The 22,568-nt window shown below is 42.0% G+C and overlaps 2 protein-coding genes across 9 annotated transcripts in view; both read left to right on the top strand.

The window, feature by feature from the left end:
- Positions 1 to 22,568, top strand: part of LOC105204717 (ecdysone 20-monooxygenase) — a 32,774-nt gene that overhangs the window by 7,152 nt on the left and 3,054 nt on the right. For 3 of the 8 annotated variants that reach the window (XM_039458615.1, XM_039458618.1, XM_039458616.1), the window contains 5 exons: positions 19,145 to 19,280; positions 19,722 to 19,865; positions 20,870 to 21,068; positions 21,640 to 21,830; positions 22,123 to 22,321. In XM_039458615.1, coding sequence (XP_039314549.1) covers positions 19,160 to 19,280; positions 19,722 to 19,865; positions 20,870 to 21,068; positions 21,640 to 21,830; positions 22,123 to 22,321 — 854 coding nt within the window. In that variant the 5' untranslated portion in view covers positions 19,145 to 19,159. The other 5 variants (XM_039458614.1, XM_026139316.2, XM_026139317.2 and 2 more) reach the window with 5 other exon arrangements.
- Positions 1,533 to 7,415, top strand: LOC105204718 (uncharacterized aarF domain-containing protein kinase 2). The gene is made up of 3 exons (XM_039458621.1): positions 1,533 to 1,989; positions 2,482 to 2,598; positions 3,370 to 7,415. The coding sequence occupies exons 1-3, from the start codon at positions 1,981 to 1,983 to the stop codon at positions 3,553 to 3,555; spliced, it is 312 nt and encodes a 103-aa protein (XP_039314555.1). The 5' UTR covers positions 1,533 to 1,980; the 3' UTR covers positions 3,556 to 7,415.

A 22,568-nucleotide genomic window follows, 5' to 3' on the forward strand; every position in this document is an offset into this window, starting at 1 on the left:
GAGAAGCGACATCGCGTTCCCGTATCCTTACACGCACCTGACTCGTCGCGGGATACTCGTCGAGAGTTTTCACGAAGGTTCACCAATATCCGATTATCTTGAACACGACGATGCTGCTTTACAGCGGAAACTTGCCAAGATAGGAATCGCGACGATCCTTAAAATGGTCAATATAATTTGAACCGTGTCTAATTACCAGGCTTGGGTAGTAACTAATTAAAAAGTTAAAAGTTAAACAAAAAGTTAAAAAGTTAATAACTTTTAACTTAATTTAGTTAATTTTAAATGCATTAACTTATTAACTTTTTTTATCTATATATATGACAGTATAATACGTCGATATCACCCTCAGCACATGTAGAACGAATGTTTAGTGCAGGCATGGTTTATTATTGATACGAATATTGGTTGATGACTTACAAGGACAGTTAACTGATCATTTTGAAATAATGTTCTTATTAAAATTTAGTAATTATTTTAATAATGATAAATTTTTTAAATAGGATTATATTTTATCGGTATATCATATATAAGGTTACATTTTACATTATGTAAAATCATATTTTTAATAATTTGATCATAAAATGTAAAAATTGTAAAAGAATACATGACTATATAAAAAACGCTATTTCTTTTTATTTCATATAAACTCTTAAATTATAAATAAAACAAGAAATTTATTTGATAATTTACATTATAATTGTTTTGCTATTTAAAATAATGCAATTTTTAAAAATTATGATATTCTAATTTTATATAAATAATAATTTTTAAAATTAACTTTTATTTTAACTTAAGTTAATTTAATCATAATGTAATTTTAACTGAGTTAATTTTTTATTTAGGTAATTTTTAACGTAACTAAATTAATTTTACGTACCATCAACTTTAACTTAATTTAGTTAAAAAAATGTATTAACTTACCCAACCCTGCTAATTACTACTGTCATCAACCGAATTCAACTGTCAAAATGCAATTGCGTTAAAATTCTTCAATTCCAAAAAGGAATCAATGTCGAATTTTAAACGAGTCTCCAATCACATAATTTTGTGCAAGATTGACGTAATGCCCTATACATATGGGGCATTCCACGTGAAAGGGGTCCACCTAATTATATCCATTTTTAAAAATCTGAAAATATTTTTTAAAATACTTCAGTACATGTAAAATATTTTTTTTCAATAAAAATTGATATTATCTGTAGCTTTTGGCTGAAATTATAATTTTGTATTGGAAAAAAATATTCGTTTTCGAGAGGATCCCATTGTAATCCCAAAATTTGCTTTATGGTACGATATTCTACATGTATTAAAGTATTTTTGAGAATTTTTTCAGACTTCAAAAATGGATATATAATCGTTCATTTTTTTATTTAAGAGTAAAAAATTAATTTTTTCAATACTATTAAATTTTTCTCACTAAAATTAACATTTTTCATCTGAAAGTTTACGAGAAAAATTAAAAAAAAAATCATGTTTCTAAAAATGTTTCAATTTTAGGTGCAAATGTTAAAAAAAGAAAAAAATTTCTTTAATTTAAACGACAGCTTTCGATGTCTTTGATGCAAGACATATAATACTTATTTCTTTATCATCAACCTTATGCAACGTGTCAACTAACATATTTCCATTATCATTTTAAAAATCCGAAACAGTTTATTTTTAGGTGCGACCCCTTTCACGTGGAATGCCCCGTATATAGAATTACTTTCGATCGAAAATGAAAAATAACGCGTTGATATCGTCATTTGACCGTAGATATTTAAGGATAATTTCATCCACTGTGACTTGCATCCGGGCAACATTCTAGTGGAAAAAGCGGTCGTCCCGAAGGCGAGCCTGTTCAACACCTTTCGGCGGGTCATTACCCTCGATTACGTGGCGCACGACCCACGCCTGATCATACTGGACTGCGGCCTAGTGGTATCTCTGAATGATCGCTGCCGACAAAATCTCCGAGACGTTTTTTACTCGGTGCTAATGGGAAACGTAAGCCCGGGAGATAACGTTCACTTTTTATTAACATGCGCTCTTTGCTCGAGCTTTCTTAACGGGGAACTTGAGTCGGCGGAACACGTTTATTCTTTCTCCTTTCTTTCTCTTTTTTTTCTCTTCTTACTGAAGCATGCTTTCCTCCGGTATTTTAATGGGGGACGTAAACCTTCCCCCCTTTCCCCCCAGGCGAGACGCCTATTTTTAATCAAGGCACATCTTTTCCGGTATCCACTCTCGCGGGCAAGGAGATCGTCGTTGTTAAGTAGACGGTAAAATATTTACGATATATAAAAGTAATCGGCTGCGCTACTCGCGCGAACGTGAATTTCGATCCGCGGAGAAAGATTCATTTCATACTTGAATGCAATCGACGTGTACGCACATACGCTCGTCGCTTTTTATTTTCTCACATCTTGTTGTTTTAGCATATCTCACGTTGTTCTTCTCGACCGAGACTTGTAATTTTATGTGCAAAATGTAACGTAGGGCGAAATGGCGGCGCAGTACATTCTGGAGCACAGTTCGCACATGACCCCCGACCCGGACGGCTTCAAATGCTCCATGAGAAACATCATCAAGTCTCACCTTTGCAATCCGTTTAACGTTAGTAACGAGGTATACCCTACCAAGTTCGAGAGAGAGAAATCGCTGAAGCGACGAAAAATCGTATCGTATTTTTGCGAAAGCGAAATCCATTCACCGTGTCGTCGCTCGATTGAAATTGTACGGGACTGTTATTAATTTTTTACGCGCCTGCCTGTCTGAACCTTGATTCGATCGCATTCCCTTCTTGGAATCGATCCCGATCCCCGTATCCCTCCCATAGTTATTATTTTTACCGTGTACAGCGATTGTACCGAGAATGATTGTATCAAATACCATTCCGCCGTTTCAACTATGTCGAATCACCGTGTAGCGCGGAGTAATAATAACAACAACAACAACAATAATAATAACAGTAACAACGCGAATGTAAATGACATGATTACACTGTCGGATGCGCTATTTAAGATCGTACGAATTCAATCGAGATCAATCGGCCTCTGAGAGATGTACTCGCGCGTATAGGTTAGGTGCGGCGCGGCGCGGCGCGGCGCGGCGCGCAATTACGAGGCGTATATCGTATAAAGTATTAACACGCGCTAAGGGTGGACTAACCAGTTTTTCATACCGGTATCGTAACGTATATAATGGATAATCGCGATTATTGCGATTCTAAAGATAGGCGCTTCCACGACGCGAAAAAGTTTGTCGATCTGTCGTCGAAAGAGCGTGACGCCGCGCCGCGCCGTATAGAACACGCCTTCCCGCGTATAAGTTTTCCTGTTTAGAGAAGTAATTGCTATGTACGCACGGCACCTGGCTTATCCGCAGGTAAACGTAAGTACCGTTGTGTCGGAATTATTCTCCGCGATGGTCCGTCACCGAGTCAAGCAGGACGGATCCTTCAGCAGCGTGATTCTCAGCATGCTGGTGATCGAGGGCCTCGGCCGATGCCTGGATCCCAACGTCGATATTTTCACGGAACTCCTGCCCTACGTGCTCAGCAGCGCCATATAACAACGAATAAAGACGAGGCTGTGCGCGAACGAGAGTTAAGTTCCTCCGGAATGTCATTTCTACAACATTTCTACTTTTTTTTATCATTTGATACCGTGTCTCTCGTAACAATAAAACGATCGTTTGCATTTAATTGTGAAGAATGCGTTATGTATGTTCTCGTTGTCTCGTAACGCGTTAAACACGCTACATGCCCAATAAACGTTATTCTCGTTGCGCAGTTTAAATCGAGGGAATAAGGTATGGTTCCGGGCTCGGGCGAATTCCAGCTTTAATAACGCGGCGGTCAGAGACGATGATGCGCGCCTTTGCGCGAGAGAGAAAGAGAGGGAAAAAAAGGGGGCGAGGGAGCGAGGAAGGGAAAATGGAGAGAGGATTCCCATTTTTAAAACGAACCACCGCGCCGTGTAATCGCATCCGACAGAATTCCGGCGAGTTGTGCGTGATCGCTTCCTGGTTGGTCAGCCGGGTCTCTTTGCCGCACGGCGCGGCGCAGTCGGGGCGTACTGCATACGTGCACGCGCATACATGCACCTGTGCCCGTACCCTCCTTGCATCCGCACACACCGAATTACGTGCGTGGATTTACCGTTCGGTGATGGATGAGAAGCGGACTATTAATCGAAATTCGTTGAATCACTTCCTTCCTTTCTTTCTTTCTTTCTTTCTTTCTTTTCACAAAAACCGCAAGTGGTTGATCGAGTTACAAATACGCGGAGCTAAGTCGGTAGATTCGTGTCGACATACCGCCTCGAAGACTTTTTAAGGAACGTTGACTCCGCGTATTCAGCCAAATATCGATATCGTGTCTCGCGTTAGATTCACGCACGCTATAGCAGTTTATTAACGAAACAAACAAATAAGAGAGAAAATCTTTTTACATAGAGGAAGTAAAGAAATAAAAATAAATAAATGCTATCTTTTATTTTCTCATTCTTTTTCACTTTATATTTTACTTTATTTATGCATCTTCCAGTGTTGTTCACCTTTTACTTCATTTTTTATTCATTTATTCTTCGCTGTTTCTTCATCTTATTTTAGTTTATTTTCCTTCGAAGGTCGAAGATGAGAACTTGATTACGCGATATGGTAATGTATATACATATAATCGCTTGTTATTTTGGGAATCTTGGCTCTTCGCTTGGTAAATTCTATTTTTAGATTCACTCCATAATTATGCTTGAGAAAAAGAGATATAAAAGGAAAAAAAAATTCTTAAAAAATTCGCCGGATCTATTTGTCAAATTTATCAAATAATCTCGCGTGTTCTCTCTCTCTCTCTCTCTCTCTCTCTCTCTCTCTCTCGAAAATGTGGCGATAGAAAGATGCGTTGCTGTTCACACGTTTACAGGCGAATAATTAAAATTCCAAGAGACAAAGTACGAGAAAGTAAATGTGATTTGTCGCGACAGCGGAAGGCCGAGCGAAGGTTAGATTTGGTCCAATTAGTTGCGCGATCATCTTTAAGAAATAAACCAACCGCTTTTATAGTACGGTCGGCTTTCTGTCTCCCTTTCACACGTCACCTGCAGGGCAAATCCCGGACCTACGTCGTTTTTCGTAAAAGAAATAGGTTTCCTTCTGCCCTGTGGGACTCAAAACGGAACGTGATAATTAGGCGCAGTTAAGCAACGCACACAGGGCCAACTTCGAAAACCAGTTTTTTTTTAGCAACAGGCCGTCTCTTTAGCAACAGAGTTCAGACAGACTTCACGTCTCACATCCTGTATACAGCGGAATACAATGTCAAGAAAAAGAAAGAAAAAAAAGATATTCGGTGAACGTGTCTCGAGAATTTTTGGAATATCCTTATTTTGGAATATCCTTATTGTTACTCGGAATAAATTATTACTCGCCGAGCCGCGTCGGGTTCACCGCCGAAATATCGTGAATGACGTTTTTGTGGCGGTTTTTTTTAGATATCGCGTCGAACGTCTACATAAAATATCGCGTGTCACACGGGAGATTCTCTCTCGGGAAGAATCTTCGCTTCGCGTCGCGACTTTTTCGGGACGCCGAATTGTGAACGGCGAAGTCACGTTTTCGCTGCTTCACGTGAGACACGCACGCCTGCCTCTGTCGTGGTTTATTTATGCGTGCGATTATTTCGCGCCGTAGGAACAGATGTTTGCGCGTATATAGGGTGTGCCGAACCTACCACCGAGGAGTGTTTTCTCGGCTGACGCTGAGAGTGATGGAAAAACTGAAAAAAAGGAAAACGGCAATCGTCTCGGTCTCTTCGCTAATAGATCTTAAATAATTGATCTTTCCGATTAACGCGCAACTTATTGTAACTATATCGTTACGCTAATATTAAAATAATCATTAATTCAAGTAAGTAAAATTTACTTGTAATTCGTAATACAAGTTACTTTCATTGAGAACATATATTTTTGTATTTATTTACAAGTAAATTTAGTTTTAAAGTTTACCCGACAGTCAAGTTATAGATATTTTTTTTATAATTTGATACATCGGTACAGGTATTTCGCGTTTGTCAATTCCGTAAACATGAGCGCAATTTTATCTTGCGCGAAGGAAACATTTTATTTTTCTCTCAAAGGTCTTCTCTTAATTCAAACGGACGTTATCCCTTATCTATCAAGGGATTAATATAGCGTTCTGTAAAATTAAACTTCTAAGTAAAAACGCATTATTCCATTAGCAAACTCTGTAGTGTGTAACGTTCTCGCTATGGCTGTCGCGCTATAGCCGGTCGCTCTATAAAACATCCGACATTTGTCAATTTTTCTGTCTCCTCCAAAAGATTCCTCTAGCTTTGCACGCACGCTTAAGGCCAAAAGCATTAGATGCTTCGTTGAATTTATAAATGTAAAATTAGAAATTTGCCCAAATTATTACATAGGATTATACGAGTTATTTTAGCGACAGGATCGATGCGCCTTTTATCTAGCAGCCTCACTATAATTGCGTGAGCTAGCTAACGGTACAGCGCTCATAAATTATCATTAGCGTTGGGAAAGAATTTGCGCATCGTTTTTCTTAACGCGAACGTGACCCCGCGTTAGGCTTCAGGACTAAATTTATGTATTGTAAATTTCAAAGGGAATACATCACGGCACATATTATGGATTCTGGAATTATTCCGTTTTCTCTAGAAAACATAACAGCAATCTGAATAATAATTTAAATAATTTGAATCGGAATCCATTCCGAAAAGTTCCACGATACATGCCCAGGTAATATTTAACGAATAACGAGATGATTTAAAAAGGGGCGTTAACGGGAAGGCAGGGGGTTAATTAAATCCGCAATTGCAAAACTTCCCCGGTCGGTTGGGTCGAATTGACGTTTAAAAAGGAGGTCGCGCTAGATCGTAGAAAACGATTGTGTCGCTTATTAATATCACTGGTTATTTTGCGCGTTCTGCGGCGCATTTTTGTACCTACTTATGGAAACTTAGCTCCGGCCAGACATACGCAATCGGAGAAACACGACCAACGCGCGTTCCATACTTCGAGATTTATAGAACCAACGCATGCCCGCTTGTTAATAATAATAATTTAAACTGGAACGCGTTTAGATTCGGTAGGGGACCTATTCCAAAAAATAAAAAATAAAAACTTTGTTCTTGTCGATTTGAGAACACTCGTAGAAAATAAGAATGTCTATGGCGATTGTGCAGATTAAACGCTTGACAATCACACACGTTCGCAACGCGCGTTTAATAATAAATATATGTTACAATTTATACGTAATAATTACAATAAAAATGAAATAGTTGAGAGAGAGAGAGAGATTGATTGATTGATTAAGTGTTTATTGAAATTCTAAGGCTGCCCTCTAAGAATTTAGGAACGACAAGATAATTTAGTAACAAAATCAGATAACATATATATATATATATATATATATATATAAGAATCAATAAGAAGAATTAAAAAACAGTGATACTGACAATGACAGTAATAAGAATAGAAGATAAAGATACAGAAAAAAAAAAATTAAATAATAATAAAACAATAAAAAAAATGAAAATAAAAATAAAAATAAAAATATTATAGACTACATTGAGAGAAGAAATAATTTACGAAAAGAAAATATTAAAATTTGGTGTATCTAAAGATGTATTTAAGGAAAATACGACGCAATCGGGAGAACAGCAGAGAAATTCAGATCTTTGCATCGCGACGTACGCTGGCCCTTTGTATCCAGCGTCTTTGTAATGTTTTTCACGTCTGCGTACAACACACTTCCTTGTACACTGTACCGTATCTTCCGTTCGGATTGGCCTGCGCCGTCTCGACGCTCGGTTTTACTTGGTTTTATTCCGTTGGAATAGAAACGAGTTCCGATCGACGTCTCATTCCACGTGTTCACGCCCTCTTATGTACGTGATAGAGCTACATCATTTCCCCCTGACCCGGTCTAGCCCGTTCTATGCGGCTGTTCGCTCCACTCCGCGGACAGTGGTCTCACACCATTGCAAGACGGCGGACAAATATCTAACCCTTAAATGGAAAGAGAGTTCTTAAAAGGTCTCGAGCCGTCGCGTCGTTTCTTTCTTTTTCGGCTAGATTCTCGCGGTACGTCGGGTAGAAATAATATCTATTTCTCCCGATAAAAGCGTGTTCAGGTGTCTGCGAAGCGAAAAGAGATAGGACCAAAATTACCGGTTTTAGTATTTGTGGGACAAGCTTCCCTTATCGTCCGTATATTTTTAGATTTCGTTTCCAAGTTAATTACGCTATGAATATTAATCTGCTGATTATAAAATTCATTTGGTGGCGTTCCGCGAAGGAGATGCGGAGGCCCCATCTAGATTTTTACACACGTCACCCGATCCCGTCTTCCTTCCCTCCCGAATTACTGGACGTATCCGCCGCCAATGTTTATACCGGCCACTTCCAGTTTTTAGAACATCTAGATAAGCTGCTGAAGGTCTATTTTCTACTCGGCGTAGAAGACAGTTCGCTCTAATCTCTCGCTCCGGTTTTCAGGTCTTTCTCGATTTTTTCCATCTTGCTCACCTCCCCTTCCCCCCCCCCTCCTCTTCTTGTTGGAGTTGTTTACGCCCTTCGTGGGGACGAAATGCCGGTTGTTCGATCCGGTTGACGGCCGTTACGCGTGATCGCGCAAATTCACCGCGAGAGAGACGCGCGACGAGATTGCGATTTGGACGCGAAAATTAGATCCCGTCTGCACGCGTGTACTATTCTCTCGTTACTTCAGTTATCAGAAAATACATCAACGGACGATCGTTTCTCACGTTTCTCTCGCGCAACGATTGAGTTTCGTTTCACAGCCAACAAATCTATTCACCGATTATCTGTACTTCTGTAAGCGTCGTTAATCCGTTTAAGAATAATTAATCCTAGGCTTTATGTAAACACGCTTTTGCGACATCACTTGTTAAAGCAGCTGACCGGGACTACTCGGTTTCACGCAGATTTCGATTTCAAAGTAAAGTTTCACAAGAGAGAGAAAGATGGTTCCGCGAATGAAAAGCCGATGAATAAGATTATTATTATAGAAATCGAGAACCTCTCCAGCTTATGTACGCAGCTTCTATGTAAATCTAGAGTCGTTTCTGTCACGTCTCGCTTTCTATTACGTTATCTCTCTATTCATGAATCTCTCGCGAGCGATTTATCTAATCGGCATACTCCTCGGATAATTGATTACATTTAAAGGTCATCAATACGTTGTATCAGCGCGATAACTCGTCGACCCTCCCTCGATTTTTCCGCACTACCGCACTCGTTATTTCTTCGCTTACGCTAATTAACCCTTCGATCTTGGAGCGAAAAAGAAACGTCGAAGGGGTCAACTTGTAAAAGATAGGAGAATTCGAGGATGAATGTCTCGGGGACGAAGTGGTTCGCGTGATTTGCGGTTAGAAGGAGGGCAGAAGAAATGACGGAAGTTTAACGGTGGAAAGTTTAAATGGCAACTCGAAGGCGGACGTACTCGCGGACTGACCCGATGGCTATTTTCGTCTGAGAAAAAGACGAGAGGACGAGAAAAGGCGAGAGGAGGCGAGGATAGTTACGGCATCCCGTAGCGGTGGCGGGACGTCGCGAGGATCAGTCTCTCCCCCGATCGGGAGCGACTCGTATCCTCGACGGCGCGCGGCGGCGGGGAAGCGTTCCAACGCGCCATCTGCGATCCGTTCCGGGCCGTCCGTCATCCGGAACCCCCACTGCGCGCGCCGCGGGTTCCCACTGGATCCCACGGGGCCCCACCATCGGCGACAGCCAACCATGTCGCGGCGCGATCACGGGACCTACGAGCAGGGCACGACGGGGCATGTAAACAGAGAGGACAAGGAGATAAGAGAGCTTGTCTCCGGTGACGTCGCGAGACGGAGATGAACCGGTGGTGGGCCCCAGCTCCGTCCTGTGATTCCTCCGTGCGAGGGGACAAAACGAGAGAGAGAGAGACGATGATCGCTCCTCGTTTCATCCCTCGAGTGGACTTTGCGCGGGTCGTCGCTAATCGTCCCCTTCCTTCTTTCGGCGTACTACCATTCATAAATCCGATCGATACGTCGAACAACGTGGCAATTAACTGCTACAAAAGTTTCATTCGCCGGGCACATGCGTCTCCCTCTTTCCTCTTCTCTCTCTCTCTCTCTCTCTCTCTCTCTCTTCGCAATATCTCTTCTTTTCCATCGCCTCCTCGCGTACCCTTCCTCCTTCGTCTCGTATTCGCGCTACTCTTCTCACTTGTACGTCCGGGTCGCGGGCCCCTCTCCCTCCCTCGTGCATCCCACCGCGAGAACCCTCCCCATTCGTGGTGGCCCTCTCTCTTCCCTCTTTCTTCTTCTCTCTCTCTGTCCTCCTTCTCTTCATCCTTCACCCGCTCTTCTTCCACCTCCGTTTCTACTCCCACTTCTATTCTACCGCCAGACCTCTTCCTCCTCCAACCCTGTCACGCTTTCGGAGTTTTTGGAAAACATGAGGGTTCCCGAGGAACTTTTTGGGATCAGTGCCGTCGCGGCTGTCCAACGAGTTGGACAATACAATAGTCGGTTTATCGTTGTCAACGTTAGCGTGGCAGTCCGGACGGATCAGCGATCGCTTCTCGTACCTGATTTCGTACCTACTCCGGTACCTGATTTCCCTGATTGATCGATTTCCACGGAAATTCGTGCACGATAATACGTTTATTGTAGGCGCCAACGGAAAGTTGAGTCGATCCTGACGACGGTGATAATGATAATGCGCTTGAAACTTGTAAGTTATTTTCAAAATATCTTTTAACACCCCGCTCGCCCATCGAGTCGAGAATAGTTGTGATTTTTTTTCAAGTATTATTGCTCCATAACTCTAATTCGAAATGTTGAAATAAAACCTATCTGTTTTATTGAAATTACTCGTGTGGGAAATATGTATGCGTCACTTTATATTCGAGAATCATCTTTATTTCTTTAAACTTACGTCTAAAAAAGATTTGATGTAAGGTTTGAAAATTCTCTCTACCGCGAGGCGGTCATTACATGTTAGATTTATATGTATACGTTGTATCAGCTACTTAACACTTATCAAGCAAAGCGTTTAATTCTAGAAACTTCACACCTACGGCTAATGCACGTGCTTACGTTTATCGGTTCAATGATTTTCTAGTTCAAATGCGGGAATAGTATTAGAATGATATGTCGTATTTATAGCCTACATTTAAAAGTTAAGTATGAACATTTAATATATCTGTTGCTCTATTTGAAATTAATGTTTTATGCTCGAAGAGATTATAAGCATTTCAGATCATAAAGCATTTTTTTACTATACGAATGTACGAGACTACTGATAATAATTTTTAAAAATTATTATTTTTAACAGCTTTATGATTAAATGTTTTTAAATTTAATTTAAAAATCATTTATCAATTAGTCAAGTTTGTAAATTGCAATCGCAATTACTGTTTCGATAGCTTTTTTAACCAACATTAAATATTTTGTTTTATCTTTTTGATTAATTTTTTTTTGTTACATGTTATTAATTAAAATGCAGTCTCTCGCAATATTATACTTTGAAAGTTCTTCGTCTTTCTGTGTTGAAAAGTCATCTATCACATCTTATCATCCTTGAATCGAATGATAATAATTTTGATCAAGTTAATTTAGATTTTAATACCTATACGTTTTTTCAAGCTTAAACATTTTCTCCATTCTGTTACCCGGTTATTATACATTGCGACGGGTATGCATCAAGAAAGCTTGACTTCGTTGGTTAGAAAACAAAAATTTAAAAAACGTAAGAAAAATATTAAATATATTAAAAACACATATGTCGGAAACACAAGTCTCGACAATTAGTATTTTGATAGAAAATGTAAGAAGAAGAAGAAGAAGAAGAAAAGCGGGCGCGAGCGAGCGCGAGTGAACGAGTGATCGATCGGTCGATCGATCGGTCGGTCGGTCGGCGAGGAAGAAGACATTCTTGGCCGCGCGATGTGATCCCGCTTTTTACGAGACACCCTATAAGAGACGGAGGAGCATGTGGTCGCGCGCGCGTTCGGAGCTATTCGTTTTTATGTAGATCCATTGAGAAACGCGAGCATCCTACGGTCGCTCTCCTACCACCTGTGTGTAGGGTACCACGAGCACGCGAGGCGTTCCGCGTGGATTTCCGGGTTCGCTTGGCGCGTTAGCCGCGCGCGCGAGATAGATAGAGAGAGACAGAGAGAGAGACAGAGAGAGAGAGCGAGAGGGAGAGACAGAGAAAACGCGTGCGCCGATCGGCGCGAGTAGACCAGACCAGAGAGACCAGGCTGCCCGCCGCCGGACCGGATCACAGACACAGAGTCAGAGAGTGAGAAGAATTCGGCGCGGCCAAGTCGCGCCGTCGTCGGTCGCCGGGGGAGAGACTGGTGCGCGGCGCTCCGCGACATAACACATCCACACGCGCACACACGCACACACACGCACACACACGCGCGCGCGCGCGCGCGCGTAAGCGGTGCGACGACGGCGCGTGGACATGCGTGCGATTTGCTGATCGTGTGTTACTGCGGACGGCGGCGCACGGCGCGCGCTACCCGGCTCCGAGACGAACGCGCGAGGGCGAGTTTTCGTCGCGGCGGACATCTCCCGCGTCATGGTAATTACGACTGTCGCGGCAGTTTTCACATTTTTCACCGATTTTACCAATGAGAGACGAGAGGCGTGCGTTGACGCGAAGGATCGCGGAAGTGCAGATTGCAATCGATCGGCGACTCGCGTGGAAATTCCGTGTGCGAAAGCGGGAGGAAAGAGAAAAATTATACGGAATACGGAGCCGCCGTAATTTCGACGAGTTTACATTCCGCGAGAATGACGCGGGGTAAACACAATGTTTCAAGTTCATCTGCGTAACAATGGGAACGCGACAGTGACGCTGACATTTGACAGCTGATTTGAGGTAAGATACATTCTTTTCGTACACCCGCGGCGCGGTGCGGCTTGTCGTCGAAATTACGGCGATTTCCGGCTTCGATCTTTAAAGCGAAGAAAATTGCTAACAAGATATCGCAAAGTAAGATAACTCACGAAGTAACAATCTAGACAACAATTGTTATTTTGGCTAAAAATATTCGCGCGACAGAGCGCTGATTTCTGATACAATGAGGAACGTGTCGCGCTCTCTGTCTCTCTCTCTCTCTCTCTCTCTCTCTCTCTCTCTCTCTCTCTCTCTCCTCTCAATTAAAAATATTCAACATATTAATTTTCTCGAAGCTTCGCCGAATGTAGCAAATGTGACAAAGTAAGGTCTCGAGATAGCGACAGAGGACTCGTAGGCTAAAAGATGTGTATGAATTTTTTATGAGCCAACTACGATTTGGCGGGCACGCAACGGGTATACGTATATGTGTCCGAACAACGAAAGCTTTGTTATTGTAAAGTAAAACGTTGTCAGAAACGTTGTGCTCCTTGTTTGTAAACCGGGATAACAAGATCACCTGCCGTCTGCCTGACAATCTTTTCCTGTTACCGAGGTAATACGTATCTTCTCTCACGGGAGCGTATCTCCTCTCTGCGTGTGATAGCTAACAACACGTTGCACATTCTCACCCAACTTGCGCTATCGTATATCTGTCGTGGACTTTTCCTGCCTTCAATCCCTTGCGTCTCCGCGCCATGCGTGACGAACGTCTACTTACACTTTGCGCAATCTCAGAGAGAAATGTTAATTGAAATCTTAAAAGAAAAAAAATCACTCTACAAACTCCATTCGCCTTACTTCGTCATTTTATCTCTCTCGACACACCCTGTATATATCGGCGCCCGGGACGTTTCTTTTCCGGAGAGCCCTTTGTTTAATTGCGACAGACAGTCGGCAAGCTCGAGACGGCGCGGCGGTCAATCATTTTATTTGCGAAATGTTAAGTGGCGCTAACAATACAAAACGCACACAACACGCGGTGATAATTGCTTGATACTCGCGCGCGGCGATTACGGCGATTACGGCTATGCCCGAAGAGAGTGAACCGTACCGTGAACGTATATGTATAATCGCGAGAAACGGGAATTGCAATTTCCCCAACACCATGTACGCGTAATCGGGAACGTTATACGGAAACGGCGGCATGCGATTTGCATAATCGCGTGATCGACGCCACTTTTCACAGCACTTTCCCATGTTGCACATGTTTTCTCGGTGCTCTGAAATCATCTCTCGCGGAAGAGTATGCACATTTCATATTCTCTTTTTCTCTCTCTTATTCTTACACGCACGCACGCGCGCGCGCACACGCACACACACATGCACACACGCACACGCACACGCACACGCACGCACGCACACGCGCACGCACGCACACGCGCACGCACGCACACATTAGAAAACGCAAATTGTAAAGAGTCTGAGAGCGAACGGGATGCACTCAATCAGTGCTGGAAATGATTAGCGAAACCATTTATCGTTACTAGCGAGCCAAAATAATGCCAACATTTGCATCAATAAATGAATTTGAACGAATGACTCGACACTGATTCCAAGACACCGAGCGCATAATTTTGCGCTCGAGTTCATTACGCTATTCCTAACTTACGGTTTAACTTATCAGTGGGTTATCAAATGAAAGCAAATAATTGCGTGTCCGACAAATAGGTCAACTAATGAGATAATATTCCTCGTTACTATTACTTTATGCCCCGACTGTCTGGAATTTACATTTCTTTTGACATTTCTTCCGCGAACGGGGCAGGAAGACACTCGTCATTTACACTTTGGATAAACATTTCCTCGAATCGTTCGATATTCGCGATGGATATGGCGACGACGAAGGAACGTAGAAGGAACGTAAGTTACGAAATTTGTCTTACGCTGATACCTTTTCCGTGACGATATTGGTACGATACGCGGTGATTGATCATTTTTCTCTCAAATCCGATCGTCACAAGTGGAAAACTTGAATTGAAATATAGATAAAATCAAAATACGTGCCATATATGATAAATACACATGTGTTACGGGCGAGACGAGAGCACAATTAATCCGTCTTGTGTGCGCCGGTGGCACCAGATACAATTCCGTCCACACGTGGGGGGAAAAAGTGCCGAGTAACGTTCAGCAATAAAGTTTATGATCGAGTGGCGCTCCCGCGAAAGTAGATAATAACTGTATCATTAAGAAGGCGCGCGCGCACAGCGTTATTCATTTCTCGTTTACTTAATTGATAGACGAAGCGTAGAACAGAAACGGAGCTAGGCGATAAAACAATAAGCTCCTCGACTTTCTTCGCGAAGAAAGCCGATTCGATCCTAAATTACTTCATCGCAATCATTGACGATCCTATGTGTTCGTCCTCGAAGCAAATAGAAAATTATTATGTCATCTATTTTTCGCGAAACAACTGGCACTAAGATTCTTCAGCGCGTGTAAGACGTTTAAGGGGCATTTTCACGTGCGAAACAAACCGCAAGTTACATATCTCGCCCGTTCGCGAGCATGGAGAAAGGCACAAAAGGAAAGGGAAAAGAGAGGAAAGAAGAAAGAAAGACAGATAACGATCCAGCTACGCGATCGCACGTCTCGTCACGGGTAATCTGGCGCAACCCGACAGATTATTTTTCTCTCCCCCTCTTCCCTCCCCCCCCTCCTCTGTACTTCTTATTTCTCACTCGCGCTTTCTTCAATTGCTCCCCAGCAATAATCCTTTATTTACTGGTCGGTGGCGACACGCTGCCATTCCAATGTCTTCGCACACAATTACCCGCGTTTGTTATCATCTGCGACGCCTCGGTGGCTGCGCGACGACGCACAGTGCGTACAGAGAGCGAAATTTCTCCAATCAGTAGCAGGACGAAAACACTTTATCCGGTCCCATGTAAATACGAAGGCATTTAACTCCAGAGTTAATGCTACTGTAGCTGAGAATTCGCTCAAGTGCAATTCAAGTTTGATACTTTTGTTATTAAAATTTTGATAGCTTAAAATATTAATATTTAATAAGATTTTGTTTGTATTAAAATAATCTTGAATTAATCTGACACTTTTCTTTTGTAATCTATATGTATAGTTGAAAAAAGTGTAAAGAACTCTTAATTATGTGGATGAATTTTAACCTAGAGTAATGTTAACGTAAGAAAAATATGAGTAAAACTCCAGGGTTATTGTTCTTGATACATGCTACGCACATGACGCTGCATACAGGGTGACTCTTAATTACGTAGCGAGGGAGCGGACTATGAAAAGAGCGAATCTGAAATGCAAAACAAGAAAAGAGAGGTTCATGTTCGAATATGGAGTACGTTGTTTTTACTTTCCAAATTGTAATAAATTTAAATTATACATACGCAAGAGCTTAGAATCATTCACTTTTTTAATTTATTTAAATTTATTCATTTACAATCTCACGAACGCAATGAAGATCAAAGTCTTACTTCCGTTAACGTTTCAGTTTCCCCTCTCATTGTTAGCTGTTTTTTTTTTATTCTTTTATTTTTAATTTTATAAAGTCTAATGTGTTTTGCCACGGTGAAAAAATAGAAATCGCGTAAGAGTAGAAAGAAAAAAAGGACCGAAATAAGCTTTCGATAGCTGCAGTGAGCACTTTGTCTTCTTTCTTTTAGCATAGGACTGGTTCCGCGAGGTATGCATGATATATTTCGCTCCACTCTTTATTAGACCTTTATTAGAGTTTCGATCCAAAGCTCCGATCATTGACGCTGGTTGAGCGAGCTAAGAATAGTCTATTCGTAAAGCGTAGAACAGGTTCAAATGTTGGACATGAAGTTTTACAAAAAATAAGTAAATTAAATAGAAAATAGAAATCAATTCTGCATAAAATTAAATTTTTACTAATTATGATACTTAACGTTTTTAAACTGTTTTTTTACATCTTGCTATAATAAGTTTGCGAAGACAGATATCGTTGCTATAATAAGTTTGCAAAGAGCAGATATCGTTACAGTTGATGAATATAGATGAATGAATATCCCATCGAGGATTATATTAAATAGGAATTAATTGTTATTTCGTAATTTCTCGTTGACAGTGTTCAGAGTTCTTATTTTCTAACATATTTGTTATTTACTTGCATGCTGTAATAACACGTAAATGTTCGCTAACTGATCAAGCGTCGAATTTAACATTTTCTTAACGATTTTTCGAAATGTGCATATAAAGTAAGATATTATAGAATAGAGTGAATGTGAGCAAAAGGTAAATAAAGATCGGAATCACGTTATTAGGGAAGAATGCGGCTTCGTCGGAACGCGACGTTCTATGTTCCTCGATAGATACCACATCCTTGAAAGACTCCCATCGCCGGTGGGAGACAGGAATATCGCGCCGACTATGAGACGGTACTAACGTAGCGGTGCGCTTAATTAAAGTCATTAATGAGGAGGAACAATGTAGCCGGTCAAGGAGCTCGGGACGCGTCCCGTGTACACGGAAATCGCTATAAGAAAACGTTGTGGAATGTGGCGCCGCTTGCCTGCCTGCCTCCCGTTCGTTTCCCCGGGCATTTTCTCCCTCAACGAAAATCGCGTGTTTTTGTCCGCGGTCGTCCTCGTTGAGCGCGACGAGCAATTTATTGTCATTTTTCCGAAAACAGCGTTATTATCTTAATCGTACTCTTTATTTATCCGCGAACATAAAGGGGAATGCGAAAGATATGGTGAGAGGTACACGATAAAAGTGAAGATACGTGAAGAATATATATACGCACACACGCACACAAGTGAATTTATTTCAATAGATTCTGTCCGTAGTTACACACTTGACGCGAAGAATTACGGAGCTAAGGAACAATTCAAGTTCAAAGTTCGAGCTCAAGTTAGTCGAAGAATTCACGGGGTAATTTATTTAGCTTTCTAATCGACGTTAACAGTGTTTTCGCGTTGACGCTATTGTTTTTGTTAACTGTTAATGTTGAATTGAGTGTCGAGGCATACGCACGCACGCACACAGACACACACACACACACACACACACACACACACACACACACACAAACGCACGCACGCACGCACGCACGCGCACATTATATATATATATATATATATATATATATATATATATGTATGTATGTTATATATATTATATATATATATACATTTTATATATATATATATATATATATATATATATATATATATATATATATAATGTTCGCGGATAAACAATACAGACTGTTCGCAACGGATCCTTCACCCTCGGTTCAGTATGGCATTGCAACACCCGCACGCACAGTTACACGGCTATCGTTTACACTATTTTCTTCCCGATCTGCGTGTAACAGCTTTGATACGTCAGTGACTCAGAATGAGCGAGCGCGGGGAGGGAGAGAAAGGGAGAGAGAAAGAGAGAGAGACTAAGGATCATCGGGGCAACACCGAGAGCGTGTTATCGGCGAATTGCAAATAGAGGAATTGTCCGTAAATAACACTGGGGCACTCAGTCAGTTACGAAGAGATCCATAAGCGATCGCTGTTATCCGCACGTTTCTCATTCTTTATCTTATTTTGACTCGATTTGTTTCTATTTTTTTTCTGCTTTTCTTTTTCTCTCCTTCTTCCTGTCTCTGTGAGAATCGTCGACAAAAATGTGCAATGTCTGTCGTTTATTTTGCGTCGGTGCGTGCGTTTTTTCGATGCTAAATCGGGGCGCAAACGGTGTTTCATCGGAGCCGCACACGTGAAACCATGAAAAATGCATCTTCATCAATCACAATATAGAGTTAAGTGTCGGATATGCAGGAGGTCTTGGTTCTCATCTTCGTAATGCATCCGCGATTGTAACGTGGTTTTATCCCATCGGATATCACATTCTATCTACGGGGTAGAGTAACCAATTAAGTAGGGCTGCAAATTTGGGAAAGCTTTGTCACAGAATTGCAAGATTCCCATGTCTGAAAAGCCGTTACTAAAAAGTGAATCTATCAAGCGTACGTTAATTGGTACGACGAGGCGTCCAAATAATGACTCAAAACTCGCTCCGAGAGATACGGGCGCTGCCAGTCGTAATACTTACATATTTCGAGCGACGTATTCGCGAAGCAGAGACAAACGTTTCGCGCGTCGTAACGCGAGATAATCGTTCTCGCTCCCGCGTTCTCGCGCGAGCAAAGAACGAATCGATTTCGCGATTGCGTTGTCGGGGAAAAAGGATCTCTCTGTCTTTAATCCGCCTCGGTGCAGGGATTCGATTGGAGGATGCTGCTGTCCGGAGTGTGGTTCGAGACCATCGCAGCGGCGCTGCTCGCGATCCTGGTGTTGGCTACCGGCTATCGACCGCCCTGGTGGTTCTGGACCAGGAACTACAACGCGAACGCCGGTAAGTGCGGATCTCCTCGATCTCTCTCTTTCTCTCTCTCTCTCTCTCTCTCTCTCTCTCTCTCTCTCTCTCTCTCTCTCGGTTAACATGAACCCTTGACATCTGCGTGATATCGGTCAATGGCACTGCTCATGACTTTCTTTCTTCTCTATCATTTTTATCATTATCGAATGTTATATTTGTCGAGAGCTAAACTCAGTTTCTTAATCGATAACATTATGGAATATGTGACGTTGACAATGTCACATTCGTTACTGCGTAAAACCCTCTTTGGCGAGAAAGAATAAAGGCAATCGAAAAACAGTTGCTCGATAAATAAAGCGTCTTAAATTAGCTGAGAGATAAAGCTCGGAGCGTTCTGAAGACCTCGATTATTCAGGCAACTCTTATTTCTTCCGCGAATTCCTTGTTCCTCTAAGAGTCGATGATCTCTCTCCGCAGACGACAACACAGGTGACAACGGCAGAAAGTTCAAAACGGCGCGTGACGTGCCGGGTCCGTTCGCTCTACCGATTTTGGGCACCAGATGGATATACTCCCGTTTCGGTTACTATCGCTTGAATAAGATTCACGAGGCATATAAAGGTAAGGAGTTTGACTTTTGTCCTTGTAGCGGCGCATCAACGCCGTCTAAGATTCTCTTCTTTGGTACAATTCACCGATGATGTCCCAAAGTTGCGTGACAGAGTAAAAGAAGAAGAAGAAGAAGAGGAAGAAGGAAAATGATGAGTTTCTTATATAAAAATATTTCGTTATGTGCCAATGTGTCCGTTCGATTTATATAATAGTTGATGGGTCAACCGGGCCTGTAAAAAACCTACGCGATTAAATCGGGACGAGGGGAAAGGCGAGGAAAACGTGTCTCTTTTAGAGGGTCAGGGTCAAAGATACTCCAATCTTATCGCGGTGAATTGCTGTAATTGCGAGAGACGGAGGAATACGGAGAGCTTCTAGCAGAAAGCTACTTTACATCATCTGGTTAAAAAGTTGCTTATGTCATGCCGATGAAATCCATAAGAAGGAAAATTATTCATAGAACGTTACATGTGTATATCCGAAATTCATCCAACGCGAATTATCGTATATACGTCGCACGCAACGGTAAACAGTTGCTCGTGCACTAGGGCAACTATTGTTAACTAACTCTCGGATCAGCGAGATATATATATATATATTTTGTACTGACATTTTTATTCGATTGTATTTTCTCATTCAAACGTATCTCGTCCCTAGCAGCACATATCTAATCAATATTGTGATATCGCATAAATATACGTACGATATTGTGGATATTGTACGAATATTCGTACGATATCTAGAATATTCTAGAATATTCATACGATATCTCGTGCTGTTAGGGGTTTATCGAAAGACTTTTTTCTTCGCGTTGGAGATTCTTATCAAAAGATAAGTGCGTTGAACCGAGAGTTGTACTTTTTCATCCAAGTGCGCTCGTATAGGAGAGTCGCGTGATGCGTGTTCCAAATGTCGATTCGGAGCACTCGACGCGACGACGCTCCGTTACGACACGCCCGGATATCGGTATACGGTATTTTAACATGGCTCGTTATCCCGTGATTCAAGAGTAGATTTGAATCAGCGATACGGGCCGTTGTGCAAGGAGGAGGCGCTGTGGAATTGCCTCGTGGTCTCCGTGTTCTCCCGTCGCGACATCGAAGCTGTCCTCAAGCGAGGCTCGAGGTACCCGCTTCGTCCTCCGCAGGAGGTCATATCCCACTACCGGCGCTCCCGGCGCGATCGTTACACCAACCTTGGTCTGGTCAATGAGTGAGTAGAGTAGCCCGCGTTGTGATTGGCGCGCTACGCAACGATTACGCGCCGCCGCACTGCGGCGGTATCGAGGTCAAGTTTAAGGTCGCCTCGTGTAATTTCGGTTTGTACCTTGAATTGAAACTTTTTCGTTTAAAGTGCCGGATGATCCGGTGGATACTGCTCGTTCCATTATTAACGGTATCAATGATCGACATGTGCTGTGTGGATGCATTTTGCCAAATTTATTCAATACCGTTACGTCGTACAATGCGCGCGCGCGCGATTGTCTTCTTTTCTTAACAATTTCGTATATACGTTCGAATAAAGAATACAAAGGCTAAAACTTTTTAATTGAAATATAAATAATATAATAGAAGAAAAAGTGTGTACTTGTGACGAAGTACGAAGGGGAGAATATTCGTATAGAATCGTATTTTTTCTTACAAGGTGCTGGAATACCTTGTCGTAACTATAAAGGGTGAAAGAAATAATATTAATCGATTGATTCTCGGGATAAGGATCGTGTAGGATCTTTAGAGAAGCGAGAACAATCGCATAATCATTAATAAATAACTAATTCTGATAGACAAGGCGCGACATGGCAGAAGCTTCGGGCCGCCTTAACGCCGGAGCTCACCGGTGCCGGTACTGTATTTGGTTTCTTTCCGGCGCTCAATATCGTCACCGATGGATTCATCGATCTAATCCGAGAACGCAGAACGAGCCGCTTAACCGTGAGAGGCTTCGAAGAGCTCGCTTACAGAATGGGACTCGAGAGTAAGTCTCGCTGATGTGGTTTCACATTTTATTTTTGAACTTGCTGGCGTATTTCCTAATCGCGCAGTCCGTTATCTCTCTAATTGTAAGATAATCTCGTTTCTTTAGACGCGCTACAACGCGTTTTAAGTTTCGAAGAAAGCTAAGGCAACTATTTTTAGTTTCTATTATCTGTTCTACGATGAGAGAAAGGACCGAGGTTGCGTGCCCCTCGTTCGCGTTTCAGGGGCTACAACTTTCGTTGTTAGATTTGTTAAATGATAACCCGCTGTCTCGTTCCCTTCGTCCTTAGGTACGTGCACGCTGATCCTGGGACGTCACCTAGGCTTCCTAAAGCCAAATTCCAGCAGCACGCTCACAACGAGATTAGCGGAAGCGGTCAGGATTCACTTCACGGCCTCGCGCGACGCCTTTTACGGCCTGCCGCTTTGGAAGCTGCTACCGACATCCGCGTACAAGCAGCTAATAGAGAGCGAGGACACTATATACAAGTACGTCACGCGTATTTGCGATCAGTGTCCTCGCTTTCTATTAACTGCTCATTCAAGTTACACTGAACGGTCGATTGGTCTCCCCGCGCACTCTCGAATCACTCTCGAATTTATTTGTTAAGCCGCTTCAATTTATTTTTATAAAATTGTTTTAAACTTTACTTTTAAATCAGAAGAGATATTGTCCAAGTTTCACGATATCGAAACACTTTGTCTTCCGCGAAAGAAATCGAGATTTAAATCAATT

Source organism: Solenopsis invicta, chromosome 16 (genome assembly GCF_016802725.1).
Source record: "Solenopsis invicta isolate M01_SB chromosome 16, UNIL_Sinv_3.0, whole genome shotgun sequence".
Lineage (NCBI taxonomy): Eukaryota > Metazoa > Arthropoda > Insecta > Hymenoptera > Formicidae > Solenopsis > Solenopsis invicta.

Coding starts and splice junctions, on each gene's coding strand:
- LOC105204718 (XM_039458621.1), top strand. Junction 2,599..3,369: donor ACCTTTGCAATCCGTTTAAC/GTTAGTAACGAG, acceptor GCTTATCCGCAG/GTAAACGTAAGTACCGTTGT.